Below are 17,892 nucleotides of genomic sequence, written 5' to 3' on the forward strand. Positions count from 1 at the left end.
TGCGTGCCCTCTCTTCCAGCCCATTTTCCTGAACGAGGTCCTGGTCAAGCTGCCGACCGACCCCTCCGGAGACGAGCCCATCTTCCACATCTCCCACATCGACCGGGTCTACACCCTCAGGGCCGAAAGCATCAATGAGAGGTGAGACCCCGCCTCTTCCCTCCCTACTCCCCCTCCCCAGTCCCGTGCCCACACACCCTCGTACCCCCTTAACCCCCCTCCACCTCCCTCCGGGGCTTGCCGCATTATAAGTCTTCATTTCTGACTTATGCCGACATTATACCGAATTCTGGAGGAAGGGAAAAGGTGGTGGTCTGATCCCCGGTTCCCGACCTTCCAGAGGCTTCCAGCGGGATGAAAGGGAGGGGAATCGGACGCAAACATCGCCGCAAGGGATCGGTTCTCATCACGTGGCTGAAACGCCCTTCCGTCCACCCTCGCTGTCAGTGGTCACCGCCTTCCCCGGGTTCCCACGGTTGTTCCGGGGCATTCCGCCTCTCCGCTCGTGAGGGGCAGACTTGGGGGGAGCGGGGGGCTGGGGACCCACCTCAGGCCCTGCCTCGCTGGGGCAGATGGCTCCGGTCACAGAGAGGAGGGCTCCGGGAAGTCCGTCCATCGTACTTACTGAGCTCCTACCCTGAGCGGAGCACCGTACTTAAGCGGGGGGGGAGAATCGGCAAATACGATCCCTGCCCTCCAGGAGCGTACGGTCTAGTGGAGAGGGTCATAAGGGGTCGAGCCCGCAGCACCTGAGAGCTTAGAATCGTGGCCCTGGAGTCGAAGAGAGAGTACTCGTAGACAGACGACGGATGGAGCCAACTGAGGGTGGCCCCCAAGCTTGAGAGTGTGAATTCAGGGTGTGAGGCCCGACTTCACTTCCTGACCCTGTAGGAGCCTCTCTCCCGGCCCGCTCACCGGCCACGGCCCGGACTTAGCTCGGTCACGCCGAGGGGAGCTCCGGGGACCGGGTCGGCGGCACAAGGGTGTCGGTGGGTCCCCGGCCCTCGCTGTATTTGGCAACTGTCCCGTCTCCTCTAAGGACGGCCTGGGTGCAGAAGATTAAAGCCGCTTCCGAACTGTACATAGAGACGGAGAAAAAGAAGAGGGAAAAGGCTTACTTAGGTAAGGGTGGAACGGAAACCTCCCCGGCTTGGGATGGGGTCTTTGGGGCAAAGGGAAATGGGCCGGGAAAATTGGGGCAGGGTGGTCTGGGGTGGGGGGAACGGGGCTGGACCACCCAGAGGACATTCAACCATTTTCCCAGAGGTCTGTAGGTGAGCTCCGGTTGTTGCTTCTAGATGAATATGGGAGGGTAAGGAGGGAATTGGAGGAATGGGGGGATGGTAGTCATGTGGCAACCACTGGGCCTGGGGAGGCCCCGGGCAGAGGCCAGTGAGGATGACTTCTCTCATCTCTCCCCTCTTTCCTCTCCCCTCTTTCCTCCCTCCCCTCTGTCCTCTCTCCTGTCTATCTCCCCTCTTCACCTCTCTTCCCTTTTTCTTCCCTCTCCCGGATCTCCCCCGCTCACCCTTTTAGTGCGCTCCCAGAGGGCCACAGGCATTGGCAGGCTGATGGTGAACGTGGTGGAAGGAATTGAGTTAAAGCCCTGCCGCTCACACGGTAAGGCCGCGCCTTGATTTCCCCCCAAGAGTCCGGATGCCCAAAACCCCCACCCCCACTGCCCAAATGCCCCATATCCAATTCATTGTCTCCATACCAACTGTACCCTTCATCCCGTCCTCACCCCCAACCCTTTAGGAGCCAACCTTACAGCTGAATCCAGGTACAGTAGTCCACAGTCGCCTGTCCCCGGGCTCCTGTACGACTGTACCCAAGTACAGCGGGACACTGTCCCCTTCCACAAGGCCCGAATGTCCACACGAGCTTGTGCCCCGCAGGAAAGAGCAACCCTTACTGCGAGGTGACCATGGGCTCCCAGTGCCACATCACCAAGACCATCCAGGACACGCTGAGCCCCAAGTGGAACTCCAACTGCCAGTTCTTCATCAAAGACCTGGAGCAGGACGTGCTGTGCATCACCGTCTTCGAGCGGGACCAGTTCTCCCCGGACGGTGAGGAGGAAGCGGGGTTCACCCGCCCTGCCCCGGGCCCCTAGGGGACGGGAAGGCAGCAGAGCCCGAGGCGACTCAGGAAGGGAGCGAGGCCAGGCGGGACTGGGGGAGGATGGGGAGCGGGCGCCGGAACTGGGGATAGATCGATCCGTCGTTCACCCACGGCACTGACCGAGCCCTGTATGGGGCAGTGGTGGGAGAGGTAGGAGGGAGAATCCAGAACTCCGTTTGCAAGGACTGTCAGTCTGTCCCGACCTCCCCACACACACTCCCTCGCTCTTACACACACACACACACATTTTCTCTTATATACACACGCACACTGTCTCCCTCTCTCGCTCACTCTCCCACTGTGCTGGCAGTGATTGAAAGGAGCAGGAGCATCCCAGGCACTACACCGGGTGCTTGGGATGTGAGCCTCTCCTGGCCCGTTTCCCAGAGGGGCACAGAGAAAGAGGGAGACCTGCACGGCCTCCCTCGCCCCTTCACCCATTTTAAGGCCGGTTATCGTGTGTACGCCGCTAATCGTCTGAGTACCGGCTATCTGAACCAACGGTAGGGTGCGAGAACAGGGGGTAGGACGATCGCAGTTGACCGTACGGGGGGGTGGTGTTTCTGGCCCAGTCAATCAACAAGCAGACATTAAAATGCATTAAAGATAGGGGAATCTAGAGGGCATATAAGGATATGCCAGTGATTAAAATGCATTGACTGGTCGAGGTGCACCTTCTACCCAGTCCCCTTTCGCTGGACCCATCTCCTCGGGAGAGGAGATGATCCAGTGTTCTGTCCCGGCCTTGGATGGAAAAAGAGGAGGAGTGGGGTCGTGATGGTATTTACTGAGCACTCTCTAGGGGCTGAGTACTGGGTGGATACCGGAGGGTTAGATAGATTGGGCGGAGGCGCTGACGCTCCCGGGGCTCTCAGCCGGCCAGGGACCGGGGAGAGGTCTGGGTGTGAGGGGTCAGGGAGGGCCTCACCCGCAGCCGGCCTGCTCTCTGGTGTTTCAGACTTTCTGGGTCGGACGGAGATCCGTGTGGCCGACATCAAGAAGGACCAGGGCTCCAAGGGCCCCGTCACCAAGTGTCTCCTCCTGCACGAAGTCCCGACCGGAGAGATAGTGGTCCGCCTGGACCTGCAGCTCTTCGATGAACCGTGAGGGGAGCGGCCGCCCCCCCCCCCGCCCCGCCCCCGGCTCCGTGGCCAGACCTGGCCCCGGCGGGGTCGGCCCGAGCCTCCGGGAAGCCGCCGTTCCGTTTGGGTGGGGCCGTGGCCGCGGTGGGGCCGAGGGGAGAGGTCCGCGCCTGCTCCGAGTGGACCCGACTCTGCTCTTTGTCAAGTTTTTCCCTCAAACCCATCCCGATGGTGCAAAGCTGACTGAGGGGGTGGTCAGTGACCAAGCTATTCCTGCTGGGCTCCTGCCCGGGGGCGGGGCCCGTCAGTCACTGAGGCCTTGCACAGGTGTTGGGTTTGTTCTTTTAAAGGCTGTCACCCTTCCCGACCCCACCCGGTCCTTTCCCACTCCCCGCCTCTCACCCCAGATAGGATCTGTGACCCGCAACTCTTGGCCCTTAGAGTGACAGAGAAAATCACTCGAACGGATGGTTCCCGGAGGCTGGCGTTCCCTCCTCCCCAGGAAGTGCTCGCCGGAGCTTCGGAGCCTGAGGGCCAGCGGGTCTTGCGGAGGGCCGAGACCCCCTGGGTGGAGATTTAGGGGTTTCCTGTAGTCGACTCCCCGGTCTGCCCTTGGGACAAGAGGGAAAGCTGTTGGCAACCCAGGGCGGGAGGGTGTAAACCCGACCCTCAGACTTTGGGCCGCGGGCCCGGAATCTCCTCGGGCGTCGCCTCCTCCGGGTCCACACTCCCCATCCCCACCGGCTCCAAACGGTCCCCCATCCCTCCCCAGCCCCCGGTCCACTCCCCCCCGAGGACGCTGACTGGAGCGAGGAGGCGCCCGAGCAGGCCGGTACGTAGAGTCCGGCTCCATCCGGCCGCAATGGGGACGCGGCTGCGGGCTGCTCGCGGGAGAAGTCGGAATGTTTCGTTTTTGTCGTTAGCATGGTAGTGTGCGCGCAGACCCCCTCCGCGGGCCGCAAAACGTCTCTTGCATGTTCTTGTCCCGGTCCTGACGTCACGTCCCCTCCCCCGCGGAGGGGGTTCCCGCGGGGGGTCCCAGCGGGGAAGCCTCCGGGCATTGCAGACACAGGCTGCGGTGTCGCGTGTCCCATCGGGGGCACCGGAGTCAGGGCCGTTCGTGGTTTCCCCAGCGGAGCACTGAAATGTTCAAGCGGAACGTACGGTGGAGGAAGAACCGAGTTTACATTTCATACTTTTAAGGAACACTTTATTATTTATTTATTGAAGATAGGGTAGCATTTTGTATCAAAGGTAACCAGACCTAAGTATTTTTTTGAACCAAGGAGAGACGCGTCCCTCAGTTTAGGAACTCGCAAGCGAGCGGGCTGAGGGACTACGTCCAGACCCCCTCCCGGCTGAAACGCAGTTCAGGGTCTTTTAAGTTTCCGTTCTATGTTGTTCAGTGTTTCGGATTAAACCTACAGGTAGACCTCTCCACCTCCTGATTTCGTAGTTCTCTAGCAAAGCCTGGGCTCCGGTCTGCAGTTCGGGGAAATGCGTAACGTAGCGATGACAGTATTGATTAGGCGCTTACCGGGTGCAGAGCCCTGCCCTACGGGCCGGGGAAACGATTCACGGGTGATCGTTGGACACGGAGAGTTAGCACGTGTGTCGGGCCAGTTCAGCGTCAGTAGCGATCCCGGGGTGCTAGCTATTTGCAGGTCCGGCTCTCGGGCCTGGTTTCTCGGTGCTGCCGAGGGGGCTTGGAGTCGCCCTATCCCGTAGAAGGAGTGACGTTGGCAGCGAAAGCTTTCTGGGCAGATTGCAGTCAGCAGATTCGCAGAGTTGGGGAAGCACCTCAGCCTCCCCCGTTAGCGTCCGGTGGGCCTCGGCAGTGTCCGGCGGGGGAGTCTTACGAGGTTGCGCGGGGCTTGAGCAGCATCGAGTCTGAAGGTGCCGGGTGGGGGGGCGGCTCTTCCCGTGCCTGACGGCAGAGGCTCTCCCCCAGGGCGCTGGTGTCGGTGGGGTCTTGACCTTCCAAGTGCGGTCTGTCGAGGTCCCTCGAAGGAACTGTCAATAGTTTGGGGACCAGAAGGCCCCTATCTATGCCTAGAGGCGTGGAAGCTGGCCTCTGCCACCGTGGGAGATGTCTTGGAGGGCGATGCCCTCTGTAGGCCCTCCGAAAACGCGCCTCTCCAACGCTCATCTCTTGGAGGACAGGAGAAGCTCGTTACCAAGCAAGCGGAGGAAGGATGATATAGTGGGGAAGGAGGTGGATAGGAGGCAGGAAGGCTAGAGGAGGCATTACTCAAGGCAGCGTTGTGTCAGACGTAAGGAAGAGTCTAGGCTGGAACAGGCCCCTGAGGGAGTTGTGACCCCTTGGAGATCTTCAGCCAGAGAACGGGCGTCCGTCTGCCCCGGCTGGATCGAGTGGTTCTCCCGTTCGGAGGCCGCCCGCTGACCCGGATGACCCTTCTAGAGCTCCTCATCTCTGGCACCCCGTTCTGGCTCCGTGCTATTTTTAAACTCCGGAAGATGTGCCGGGGGAGGGAGAGAGGTCGTCGGTCATTTGTCAGCCCCGAGGTGGCCGATGGGTGGGCTCGGCACAGGAAGGGGCCGGCTGCCTCCCGGAGCCGGGGGGAAAGGCAGGAGGACGGTACCGAAGTCGGGTCGTCGTAGAGCCGTAGGGGCTTCGGGGGGTCATCTGGACCAGCCCCCTGCCCGACTTCTCAGGCAGGTGTTCTGAGCCCTCACCTCCCCCAGTGGACCTCCCTGACCCATCTAAGCCAGCTGGTGGCCCAGGGGGAGGGAAAAATCACGGGATGGCGGTGGCCAGCGCCAGGTTTATAGCACTTTAGTCTTTCAGATTGGAAAGGGCCTTTTGCTGCCGGGTAAACGTCCGTGGCCTGGTCGGACCACCCTGCTCCCTGGGCCTGTCCGGCCACGGACCCTTGAGCGTCGCATCCGCTCTTAGAAAGCGGAGCGCCGACCACGACGTCCAGAGGGGATCGCCTGCGTCCGTCTTCCTAGGAATCCGTGGGCTGGGACGTCGTTACCTCTGCACCCGAATTTGCCGGAAAGAGAATGAATTTAAAAAAAAACAGTAGCCCTTTTTAAAGACATTCCTAGAAAATTACCGTCGTTATTCAGGCAGATTCCAACCAGTGTTCACTGGCCTTCCTTAATCATTTCACCCTTCTGTGTTTTTATAAGGGAACTCGTGTTGGAGTTGCTCTGAATCCCAGATTTTATCTTTGTTGGCTATCCCCAGGCGCAGGCTGGCCACGGGGCCTGGAGTGAAGCATCTGGGAAATCATTGTTTAAAGGAGATCAGGGATTGGGAGAAGCTTTTTAGACACCTCTTGGGAGATTCTTGGACCGCGACTTTCTGGTTTTACGTGATCTGCTCCCGGGCCCCACGTACCAGAGGGCGGCGAGGCTGGTACGTTCACAGGTGGAGAGGCGACTCGTCCGTGTGGAGACACGTCGTTAGGGTGCAGTTCCGCTCCAGTGAAATTGTCTTCTGCTCACCCCTGCCTCCCACTGAATGTCTCGGTGGGAGCCCAGAGCTCCGGTCCACTTGATGAAAAGGTTCACGCTTTAGATGCATCATAAAAATTTCACCTGTATGTATATGGGTGTGTGTCTGACTAAATGTGTATATACCGTATATAGAGGCAACGTTGTCAAATATCGCATAAATCTAACGGAACAGAGTACCGTAGGCATATACTATTTTACTTGTTCTTTTAAGTATTTTAAACTGTGAATCGTCCTTGAGAGATTATTTTTCTGTATATATTATATATGAGACTATTTTTAGGATTTTAAGTGCATAAAACTTTAGCCAAAAATCCCCCACCCCAATCTGACAGGAAATGAACAGAAACGCTGAGGATCCGGCCCAATTCCCGAAATCTTCGATTTGATACAGGGAAGTTCCAGAGTCAGCGCTCGGGCTTGGACAGGCCAGCAGTTTGGAGAGGTCCAGCGTCCCTTTAGTTTTCCCGACAAAGGAAACAGGCGGGATGTTGGTCTGGGAAAGGGGGGTGCGGGGTTAAACCACCCAGGAGGCAGTAGATCATGCGTCCGGTGGCCGGTGAGGGGAAGCCACGCGTTTTGCCCTCTGTCGGGAACGGTAGCCCATTTGGCCAGTGTTAACTGCACTCCCAGTGAGGCCCCTACTCACACCCACATCTAGATCATTAGAGAAGCAGCGACGCAGTTCAACTGGCCACCGGAAGGTGCTGGAAATATGCGGATTCTCTGGCCTTTTGTCCCGTCTGGTGGGGGCCTGGCTGAGGTCAGGAGCTACCTAGAACCCAGCTTCTTCTCAAGGGCCCGGGGAGGGGGGCGGTGAGGCTGCGGTCTAGCAGAAGCGATAGCAGCAGCGTTTGAGCATCCACTTGGGGAGGTGCGCTGTATTAGACGTCGGGGAAGTACAAAAATTAACTAATGACAATCCGCCGCCCCCGAAGAGCTGATAATCTAGATCCCGTTCAAGCAGAGAGAGGGGAGACGGGCAAGCCTGACCTCGGGGGCCTTACACCGCACGTCGCCCTCGGCACCGGCCTCGCGGGCCGGTTCTGTTCGGAGACCGTGCTTGTCCCCACCGTGGGTCCGAACAGATAGCCCTGGCACAATCCTCCATTCAAAACTTCGGCTCATGAAGGGCATTTAGAATTTTTTTAAACCTTTAATGAGATCAGAAACGAGTCATTTTTACTTACTGTTGGTATGCCCAAATGGCTCTACGGAGTGAATTTTTTTTTTTTTCAGTGTTAATAGTTGGGAAAATCCCACCTGGTAGTGCTGTTAATTGCTAGTACGTTTTCTGTTGCCAAATAATGGTATCGTATTGTTTCCCTTTAAAAGGGGAGCGCCGTTCTGTACGTAGTGTTCATGAGATCCTAAAAATGACTAGGAAAACAATTACAAACTGGTGTTTTATGTATCTGTCAGGGAGCTGATGAAGCTGGGACAATAAAATTAGTTTTCTTCTTTCCCAAAAGTAACTGAAATGCGATTTTTCTGGTTGGGTTGTGGTGGGTCCTGGGGCTTTTCGCAGGCAAGGCATGTTGATTTTTAACCTATCTGGTTTTGGGATTAAAGAAAAAGAACCCGTAGATACCATTCTGCCTGAAGGTCTTGAATTTGGACAACCTCTTTCCGGGGGCTGGAATGTTTGAACCTGCGCCTTCTGCTGGCGTAAGTCCCCAGGGTGTCAGGTACCGAATCGGGAGGAGGGGCAGAGCCCACGGCCTCTGCCTCAGGAAAGAAACACCAATGCCAGCAGAATCAATTCCTGTGCATTTCACCCAGGTGAGGTCGGAATTGTACGGGCCGATGATGTAAAAATAAACTCCCTCCTCTTTTTTTTTCTAAGATCCTGAAATGTCTTTTGCATTCTTCAAGCACCTCACCGCCAGACCGAAAGAGGCGTCCTTAAACACGTTTGGGCAACTGACAGGGCGGGTGTGCTGAGCTCCCAGAACTGAGATGCCCTGAAAGATCTCTTCTGGGAACTGGGCAGTTCCACATACACACCTGGGGCTGGGTTTTCAGGAAGAGGCTTTATTCACTGTGCTTCCAGCCCAAAGGAAGTTCCCTCTTGTCTAATAGAGACCGTGGTCTGAGCAGCCGGTTGTTTTCACATTTGTCGGGCTAGGCGAGAAGCAGCGTGGCGCAGTGGAAAGAGCACGGGCTTTGGAGTCAGGGCTCATGAGTTCGAATCCCAGCTCTGCCACTTGGCAGCTGTGTGACTGTGGGCGAGTCACTTCACTTCTCTGGGCCTCAGTTCCCTCATCTGTAAAATGGGGATTAAGACTGTGAGCCCCACGTGGGACAACCTGATTCCCCTGTGTTTACCCCAGCGCTTAGAACAGTGCTCGGCACATAGTAAGCGCTTAACAAATACCAACATTATTACTACCAAGCTAACACCCGGGGAGGGGCTCAATTAATTTGTGGAGCACTTTGACTTGAAATACGTCACACTCGTCTTTACAGAAATTCTGAGAAGGATCGACACCCTTACACTGCCTACCGAGACGGCGAATGCCACATACTCCTTTTTCACCAATTGCCTTAGCAGAAAATCGGGACGCCGACGGGTTCTCTCCTCCTTTGCTCGGGCGGCCCTCATCTCGATGCCCAAATCCAGGGAATCAACTTCCCCAATCCCCTGCTGGGTCGGTGGAACCCCTGGCTGCTTTAGGAGTGAGTTGAAAAGGCGAGAGACAATCGAGAGACAACTCGCACCCCCCACTCTGGATTAACGGTTCGCCCTCGTGCAAGAACTGCTCCTGCGCGGTCGGAGTCCATAGAAAAATCCCCAACGACCACGCTTCTTTGGGCTCCCCTCTAAAGAAGGGGCAAGACCCCAAACCCGGAAGAGCTTCATTCACCCCCAAGAACGGTTTATCCCCTTTTTGGGCAGGAAACGTGTCCACCCATTTTTTTTTACTCTACTCTTCCATGTGCTTAGGACAGTGTTCTGCAAACAATAAGCGCTCAAATACCACTGGTGTTGACGAGGAAGAGGAAAACGGTCACGTAAATACCCACGCAGGCTAGATTCAAGAAATAGTTTATTGGTGCCCCAAGTTTTAGCGGGCGGCCAGCACCGAAGGGTGATGGGGAAGAACACTCCTTTCAGATAGCCTCTTTCATCACTCTGCTCAGCTTCTGAATCTTGGTTCTTGCAGACATATCGACAAATTTCTCCCCAATGCGGACAATCATCCCTCCCATGATTGACGGGTCCGTCTGAGAAGAAAAAGGAGAGTAACGGGAAGGTAGGAACCCCAACCAGAAAGATCCACTGAACACCGCAAACCGATGCCGGCCATCTATCTGAGAGAAATCATTCAGGCCTCGGCCCCGCCCCCGCCCCCCCCAGCTTTCTCGAGGCCAGGGATTTGGATACCCCCCCGCCCCGTTTCCTCACAATAGCAGAATCCCCCCCCCCCCCCCATTCCAGGCTCCCTGACTTGTAGGTACCTTAACCTCCAGTTTCAAGACTTGGCCTTTAGTCAGGAAGCTGTTGAGGACAGTCTTGAGCTCTGTCAGCGTGGCACTGTCTAGGGCCTGCAAGCAAACAGGTGGGTCCCATTTGCTCTGCTCTCTACAAACCCACTGCTCCAAAACCATCCCTATCCACGACTCAAGTTCCTAGGTTGGCTCCAGGACCTTAGAGGTGGCAAAAGGGGACATGGTGGAAAGCCGGGACTATGGGCAGCCAAAGCCACCGCACTCGGAAGGGCAGATGTCGCCCACATTAGTCCTCCCAAGCTCCCGGAATGGGAGCAGGGTCTTTTCCCTGCCAAGGGCACCTGTGGGTGCTAATCGCCCGGCATTACGGCAGATGGAAGACTAGGCCAACCTTTTTTTTGGCAGCCTCCTTTACATCCAGGCCCTTGGACTTTCTACCTGGGCCGGAACACGAGACCCTTCCTACAGGGTGAGCGATAATAATGGTATTTTTAACTGTTAGTTGCCAAGCGCTCTTCTAAGCAGTGGGGTAGATAAAAGCTTATCAGGTCCAACTGGGGGCTCACAGTCGGAGGAGGGAGGACGGATATCGGATCCCCGTCCTGCAGATGAGGGAACGGGCGCAGAGAAGTGATTTGCCCAAGGTCACCCGGCAGACAAGGGGCAGAGCCGGGAGTAGAACCCAGGTACTCTAAAGTCCCGGCTCTTTTCACTAGGTCACATGGCTGGAGCTGATTGGGGAGGCACGCCCGTTTGACCTTTAAGAACCAGGGGCAGTGGTGGAAAAAAACCCAACGTCAAACAACTCTGTGGCCTTCGTGTTCTGTCCGTGCACAGAGGAGAGAAGGCTGATAGTTCTTAAGTTTGCATAGCATAGCATCCTTCATAGGAAAAAATCGTGAATACAAAAAAGACTGATCAACGTAGGTTGAGTATAAATGCCCTCTGCAGACGATCAATTCACGGAGACAGATTAGGGCAGAGATTGAACGGAATACCTAACTCTGACCCGCACCTGTTTCTTCTACTTCCTTCTCTCTCTACGCTCCTCCAGGAGAGAGAGACTGTCTCTAATTTTACTGTACTCTTCCCAAGCGCCTAGCCCAGTGCTCTTCACCCAGCAGGCATTTGATAAATACTACTGCTTTCCCTCCCCATAACGGGCTGAAAGACCTCCCCCCCCGCAAGTGTCCAAAAGCAGGACCGACCCGAGTCTAAGTATCACTGACCCGCCGCCTCCCACAACTTACAGAAGCCGTGGTCACGGAGCACTGGACCTCTCCCCGGTGCACGCTCATCATGGTGGCGAAGGCGGAAATGACACCAGGGGTGTTGTTCAAGCGGCCATTTTCAGCCAGCAGACCTGAGAGGATGAGTTAGGGAAAGTCATTTCCTCACCCACGCGGGTTTGGGGAAGAAGTGTGGGCACGTGCGGACAATGGCACCAGAACTGGTCAGCCTGGACCCTCCCCAGCACTTACTACGGGGCCTGGCACACAGTGAGAGCTTAACGCAAACCACTGGGAAAAAAAAAACCCAGATCTTTTAACATATCAGGACTCATCATTCAGCAACCCTACACGTATGATGTTAACAGGCAAGCTTGGGCATTTTAGGGGCTAGTGAGCTACCTCCCAGCCTAATATCGTAACCCCTGGAACTTTTATATTTAATAAGGGGTGGGGACACTTCAAATTCAAAGTTTAGGCTAAAACACACACTAAACCATCATTTCCCAGAGCTAGTCTCACGGTGAGAGACGCTTTATGGATGAATATTTACTGATAAAGTTGGTGGTGATGGGGGAAAACTTCTCTTTTGCAGTAATGTCATTCAGGTTTTTCATCTTCACGGCACGCTTGACATGGGGGTTGAGAATAGAAGCAGCCATTTTGGGTTCCTTCAGAAGTTGCTGAAAACAAAACAGAGAGAGCAATACTTGGACGCCATCGAGCAGACATCGATCTCACCAGCGGCGACCCTTACAAAAACCCAAGCTTCCAAAAATTAAAGCCTAACAGCTCCAATGGGGTCAGAACTCAGAAGAAGTTTCTCCACAAATATGAGGAGTGTAATAATTTACCAAAGAACTCCAGACACGAAGATGTGGTGGAAATGGGGTTCGGGTAAAAACAAACCCACTTTTGTTCTGAATCTGCAGCGCGCTAAGCTTTACGGTGAATGCTTAATGCTCCGATTACAGAACTGGAAGAGACAAGGGCCCCACGGCTGAGTCTGCTCCGGGAAAACTCCAGCTGCTTGAAGAGCAGGTCCACTCTACAACACGGTGTGACCACCGTCCGTGTACGTACCAACAAAATACAATTCTGAAGGCTGTTGTCCCGACCAAAAGAAAAGGATGCAATTTAAAAGCATCACTTGGTTCCTCCCTTCCCCTAGTTGTTTTTGCCTCTTCCTCATCCAAGGGTAAAGTGATAAAGGGAGTTTGAGTAGAAGAATCTCTAGAGAAAACTCTTACTGTGGGCCAGGAAGATGTCTGCCCACTCTGTTTAGATTGTTCTCTCCCGAGTGATTAGTACAGTGCTCTGCACACAGTAAGCGCCCCACAGGTAAGGTCGATTAACTCACGGCTACTCTGAGGAGCTCCTTTTCTACTTGTTCCAGTTTATTCTGCTTGGCTGCCGCGGAATAGAGAGCAGTGGCGTAGCGACCTTCCAGACCATACACCTGAATCGGAGGCTTGAATAAAGAATACGAAAGGGAAGAGAGGGAAAGGAACAAAGGAGGAGAAGAGTTACATTTATTCGTTAGTATTTATTGAGCGATTTCTGTGTGCAGAGCACTGTACTAAGCGTTTGGGAAATGCAGCAATAAACAGTGACATTCCCTGACCACAGCAAACTTCCAGTCTTGCAGAACTTGTAGGGGACTCAGTTGAAAGGGCACCCTGGACTGTTTTTCTGGTCACTAAGTGGCAGGACCGGGAAATGATACAAGACAAGGCTGAACCCAGAAACACAGCTCCTTCACCCTGGTAGGGCTCCCAAAAGCTACTTACTCCTTTGGCAAGAGTCAAAAACCTTATTGGGACATGAATCGAGCTGGGACATGAATCGAGCAGAATGATGCAACTGAGCAGTTGGTGGGCAGATAACTGTCAAGCCATTTAAATGAGTGAGCAGAATTTGCTTTTTTGCGAGCTTAACAGGTTTAAAGGCCTTGTCCCCCCCACCTCTGGCTCAAGAGCTGCTTCTGATTACAAGCGACTGATATGATTTCCAAGCTATAGGTTGCAGATCCCTGGACACTGAAAAATAACTCCACCTGCTCAGAATTGTTAAACAGGTGATTAAAATTTGACCCAACAGTTTTTCAGCAAGCAGTTTCCAGAAAACACATGTGGAGGGTACAGCGATAAACATGCTAAGTTACCCCACAGAGGCCAAATCTAACTTCACAATTAAGAATATGAGTAAAAACGAAAAAAAAAAGGAATGTTCAATGAAACCTCTTGGATTCAGAGAATAGGTGCTGTATAATTCCTCGGCATTATATAATCCTGAAAAACTGGAGAGTTTTAACACCAATATATTCCATTTTATCAATCCAGTTTACTTGCTTCCTTCTGCAACTTCCTAAATGTCAGTCTACTGCAGATGGGGCCACCAGCACGCCTCAATACCCCAGCGCTGTACCCTCAGGCTACGTAATTTCCGACGGGCCAGGGGCTATCGACTTACCCGGACTAGTTTGGCAAATGGTCGGGCCACAGATGTGCTGAACTGCCGCACCTTTAAGACAGAAGGAGGTGAAGAGATTAAGGTAACCGGTTTCAGGATCTGCATGAAAGCCAAGGCACAGGGGTGAGGAATTCTTCAAAACCTAATAGACAAAAGGTGTTTCTAATTTTTTAAATACCTTTTCCTTCTACCCTGATACCGCAAGATCACCATGTTGAAAAATGGAGCTGGCCTAAAACAAGAGCACGCCTTTTATTCCGGACCACGTGCTTTCATTACATGTTTTGAATGGAACGCGATGCGACGGCAGAAGAAATGGTAAGTGCATATACGTGGCGGGGCCGAGACGTAAATTAACACACCATGTGTCACCCCATGTTATTGAAGTGTTCTCTGATCCGAGCCAATCAGTCCACGGTATTGACTGAGCACCTATTACTTTCCCTGCTATTCCTAGCATTACTTACTACTCAGCAGAACACTGTACTAAGTGCTTGGGAGAGTCCAACAGGTTTGACAGACACACTCCCTGGCTACAGGGAGCTCAAATCACTTAATGACAATAAACCCGATACTTAAAATTTCAAGGCTCTATTCCTTCCAATATCCTGCACTGATAATGCCAGCAGGAAGAGGTAAAAGAAAGGGAGGAGAGACCCTTCAGGATCTTTTAATCATGGTCCCGAATAAGACTGCTGGTATGATCCTCTGGGACCAAAAAGAATGGACACGAAAAAGACAACGCCCCATGCTTTTGCTCGAATTATTTTGAATTTAAAAGAATTTTAACTGTGCCACACACTGTGACAGGATTCACGATAACCTGCTACCAAGCTGAATATGAGACCCAGCAGAGGAGGAAGGTGGATCGGGGCAGTCTTCCGCTCCTGCTGGCCGAGGAATGCTAAGGGTCGGGTCTTCCTCGTTCTGAGGGCGAGGAAGAGTAGTTTTTTCCCATTTTCCAAAATACTCATGAGGCAGTCTATGTGAGGTTTGAAGTCTGAGTTGGTAATTTCTACCATGTAAATTTTGAGGAAAGAAGGGACCCGTTAGCCAAATAAGCTGGCTTAGAAGGTCTGGTCCTTGTATGAGCAGACACAGGGGCCCAGGAGACCTGTCAATTAAATGATGATATTTAAAAGCACTTACTCTTTATAGGCCCCTACACAGGGTGTGTGGGAGTCAACTGAGCTGGTAGGCTCTCCCAAGGATAATGATGGCTTCTTGGGGGCAGAAGCGGTGAGTAACCCGTAATAATAATAATTTTTGTTAAGTGCTTGCTATGTGCCAGACACCGTCCTAAGCGCTGGGGTGGATACAAGCAAATCGGGTTGGGCGCAATTCCTGTTCCATGTGGGGCTCACAATCTCCATCTCCATTTTCCAGATGAGGGACCTGAGGCCCAACGAAGTTTAGCGACTTGCCCAGCGTCACACAGCAGACAAGGGGCGGAGCTGGGATTAGAACCCATGACCTCTATCCACTAGGCCATCCCGCTTCTCCGGTAGAAGCCTAAGGGGGAAGGGACAAAGACGCTCCTGGCCTGAAAAGTTGGGTGCTCTGAATGGGGAGGCCTGGCTCCGTGTGTACAGACCGGGGGAAGGGGACGCCCGAGTGCCACGGGCAGGGCCCAAACCAAAGTCCTCACTGACCCAAAGGCCGGACCCACGCCCGGGGAAGGTCGGGACTCTGCAGGGCTCAATCCAGGAAAGCTTTTTATGGTATTTTGTTCAGCACTTACTGTGTGTCCAACCCTATTCTAAACCCTGGGGTGGGTGCACGTTCATTAGATCGGACACAGTCCCTTTTCCTCCCCGGGCTCACGGTCTAGGTAGGAGAGACAATAGGTACTGAAACCCCAATTTACAGCTGAGGAAACTGAGGCACGTTAAAGTGAAACGACTTGCCCAAGGTCACCCGGCAGGCAACTGACAGAGCCGGCATGAGAACCCGGGTCTTGTGACTTGGTAGGCCCGGAAGCAGCCTGGCCTAGTGGACCGAGCCCGGGCCTAGGAGTGAAAAGGTCCTAATCCCCGCTCCGCCCCTTGTCAGCTGTGTCATCTTGGGCAAGTCACTTCCCTTCTCTGTGCCTCTGTTACCTCCTCTGTCAAACGGGGATGAAGACCGCGCCCCAAGTGGGACAACCTCCTGTCCTTGTCTCTCCCCCGGCGCTTTGAACAGTGCTCGGCACACAGGAGGCGCTTAACAAATACCAATATTATTATTATTAACAAACGGGGGGGGACAACCTGATGACCTTGTATCCCCCCCCGTGCTTAAAACAGCGCTTGCCCCATAGTAAGCGCTTAATAAACTGGTGGGACAACCTGATGACCTCGGTGTCTAGCCCAGCGCTTAGAACAGCGCTTGCCCCATAGTAGGCGCTTAATAAGCAGGTGGGACAACCCTTTGACCTCGCTGTCCACCCCAGCGCTTACCCTATAGTAAGCGCTTAATAAGCAAGTGGGACAACCCTTTGACCTCGGTGTCCACCCCAGCGCTTACCCCATAGTAGGCGCTTAATAAGCAGGTGGGACAACCCTTTGACCTCGCTGTCCACCCCAGCGCTTACCCCATAGTAGGCGCTTAATAAGCAGGAGGGACAACCCTTTGACCTCGGTGTCCACCCCAGCGCTTACCCCATAGTAGGCGCTTAATAAGCAGGAGGGACAACCCTTTGACCTCGGTGTCCACCCCAGCGCTTACCCCATAGTAGGCGCTTAATAAGCAGGAGGGACAACCCTTTGACCTCGGTGTCCACCCCAGCGCTTACCCCATAGTAGGCCCTTACTAAGCAGGAGGGACAACCCTTTGACCTCGGTGTCCACCCCAGCGCTTACCCCATAGTAGGCCCTTACTAAGCAGGAGGGACAACCCTTTAACCTCGCTGTCCACCCCAGCGCTTACCCCATAGTAAGCAATTAATAAGCAGGAGGGACAACCCTTTGGCCTCGGTGTCCACCCCAGCGCTCAGCACAGTGCTGGACACCGAGCAGGCGCTTCCCAGATCCCCTGATGATGATGAATCCCATTATCAGGAAGGACCGGCTGGCTCCCTGGCCCGGCGGGGGCGCGCCTGGGATGGGGGGCGATGGAGGAAGGGCGATCCCTCCGCTATCGGGATGAGCCCTTCCCCATCGTCCACTTGCACGACAGGGAGGGCTTCCCCCCGCGGATGGAGGACGGCCGGGGTCCCCTTACCTGCCGCATCGAGGCCGCCACCGCCGCCATCTTCTCCCAGGCCCGCCTGGAGGTCAAACCCCAAGCCGGAGGCGGCAGGGCGCATGCGCCAGGCCGGCCGGCGCCGGGGGGGGGGGACGACGGCAAGGCGCATGCGCGAGGCCGGCCGGCGCGGCAGGGCGCAGGCGCACGACCGTTCCCTTCCACAGCCGGCCGCGGAGCGCCGGGGCGCATGCGCCGTCGGACGAGTGCACCACGGGAAATGTAGTTTTTATGGGAGAGGGCGTCCCGGTCGTAGGTGCTCCTTATTGAACGCCTGCTCCGTGCAGAGCGCTCCACTGAGCGCTCAAGATCGGTCTCCCCCGGATCGACCGTGATCCCGTCCTCGGGCCGAGTTGTCTTAGTAATAATAATGTTGGAATTTGTTAAGCGCTTCCTATGTGCAGAGCACTGCTCTAAGCGCTGGGGGAGATACAAGGTGATCAGGTTGTCATTCAGTCATTCAATAGTATTTATTGAGCGCTTCCTATGTGCAGAGCACTGCTCTAAGCGCTGGGGGAGATACAAGGTGATCAGGTTGTCATTCATTCATTAGTATTTATTGAGAGCTTACTATGTGCACAGCACTGTTCTAAGCGCTGGGGGATGCAGGGTCATCAGGTTGTCCCCCACGAGGCTCACAGTCTTCATCCCCATTTTAATGGTGGCATTTGTAAGTGCTTACTATGTGCAGAGCACTGTTCTAAGGGCTGGGGGGATACAAGGTGATCAGGTTTTCATTCAATCAATAGTATTTATTGAGCGCTTCCTATGTGCAGAGCACTGTTCTAAGCGCTGGGGTATACAGGGTCATCAGGTTGTCCCCCACA

At 54.5% G+C, this 17,892-nt stretch overlaps 2 protein-coding genes across 6 annotated transcripts in view; one reads left to right on the top strand and one right to left on the bottom strand.

The window, feature by feature from the left end:
- ITSN1 (intersectin 1) overlaps positions 1-8,536 on the top strand; it is a 133,549-nt gene extending 125,013 nt beyond the window's left edge. For all 5 annotated transcript variants that reach the window (XM_029082331.2, XM_029082335.2, XM_029082336.2 and 2 more), the window contains 5 exons: positions 20-141; positions 1,040-1,122; positions 1,537-1,620; positions 1,899-2,072; positions 3,083-8,536. In XM_029082331.2, the coding sequence (XP_028938164.1) occupies positions 20-141; positions 1,040-1,122; positions 1,537-1,620; positions 1,899-2,072; positions 3,083-3,231 (612 nt within the window). In that variant the 3' untranslated portion in view covers positions 3,232-8,536. The remainder of the gene's footprint in view (positions 1-19; positions 142-1,039; positions 1,123-1,536; positions 1,621-1,898; positions 2,073-3,082) is intronic.
- A 1,186-nt stretch (positions 8,537-9,722) lies between these two features.
- ATP5PO (ATP synthase peripheral stalk subunit OSCP) lies at positions 9,723-17,133 on the bottom strand. The gene is made up of 7 exons (XM_001513704.5): positions 17,045-17,133; positions 13,844-13,894; positions 12,732-12,842; positions 11,925-12,054; positions 11,393-11,505; positions 10,152-10,238; positions 9,723-9,917 (listed from the first exon to the last, which is right to left on the bottom strand). The coding sequence occupies exons 1-7, from the start codon at positions 17,072-17,074 to the stop codon at positions 9,804-9,806; spliced, it is 636 nt and encodes a 211-aa protein (XP_001513754.5). The 5' UTR covers positions 17,075-17,133; the 3' UTR covers positions 9,723-9,803.
- Between the last annotated feature and the right edge of the window lie 759 nt (positions 17,134-17,892).

This window comes from Ornithorhynchus anatinus, chromosome 17 (genome assembly GCF_004115215.2).
Source record: "Ornithorhynchus anatinus isolate Pmale09 chromosome 17, mOrnAna1.pri.v4, whole genome shotgun sequence".
NCBI classification, from domain to species: Eukaryota; Metazoa; Chordata; class Mammalia; order Monotremata; family Ornithorhynchidae; genus Ornithorhynchus; species Ornithorhynchus anatinus.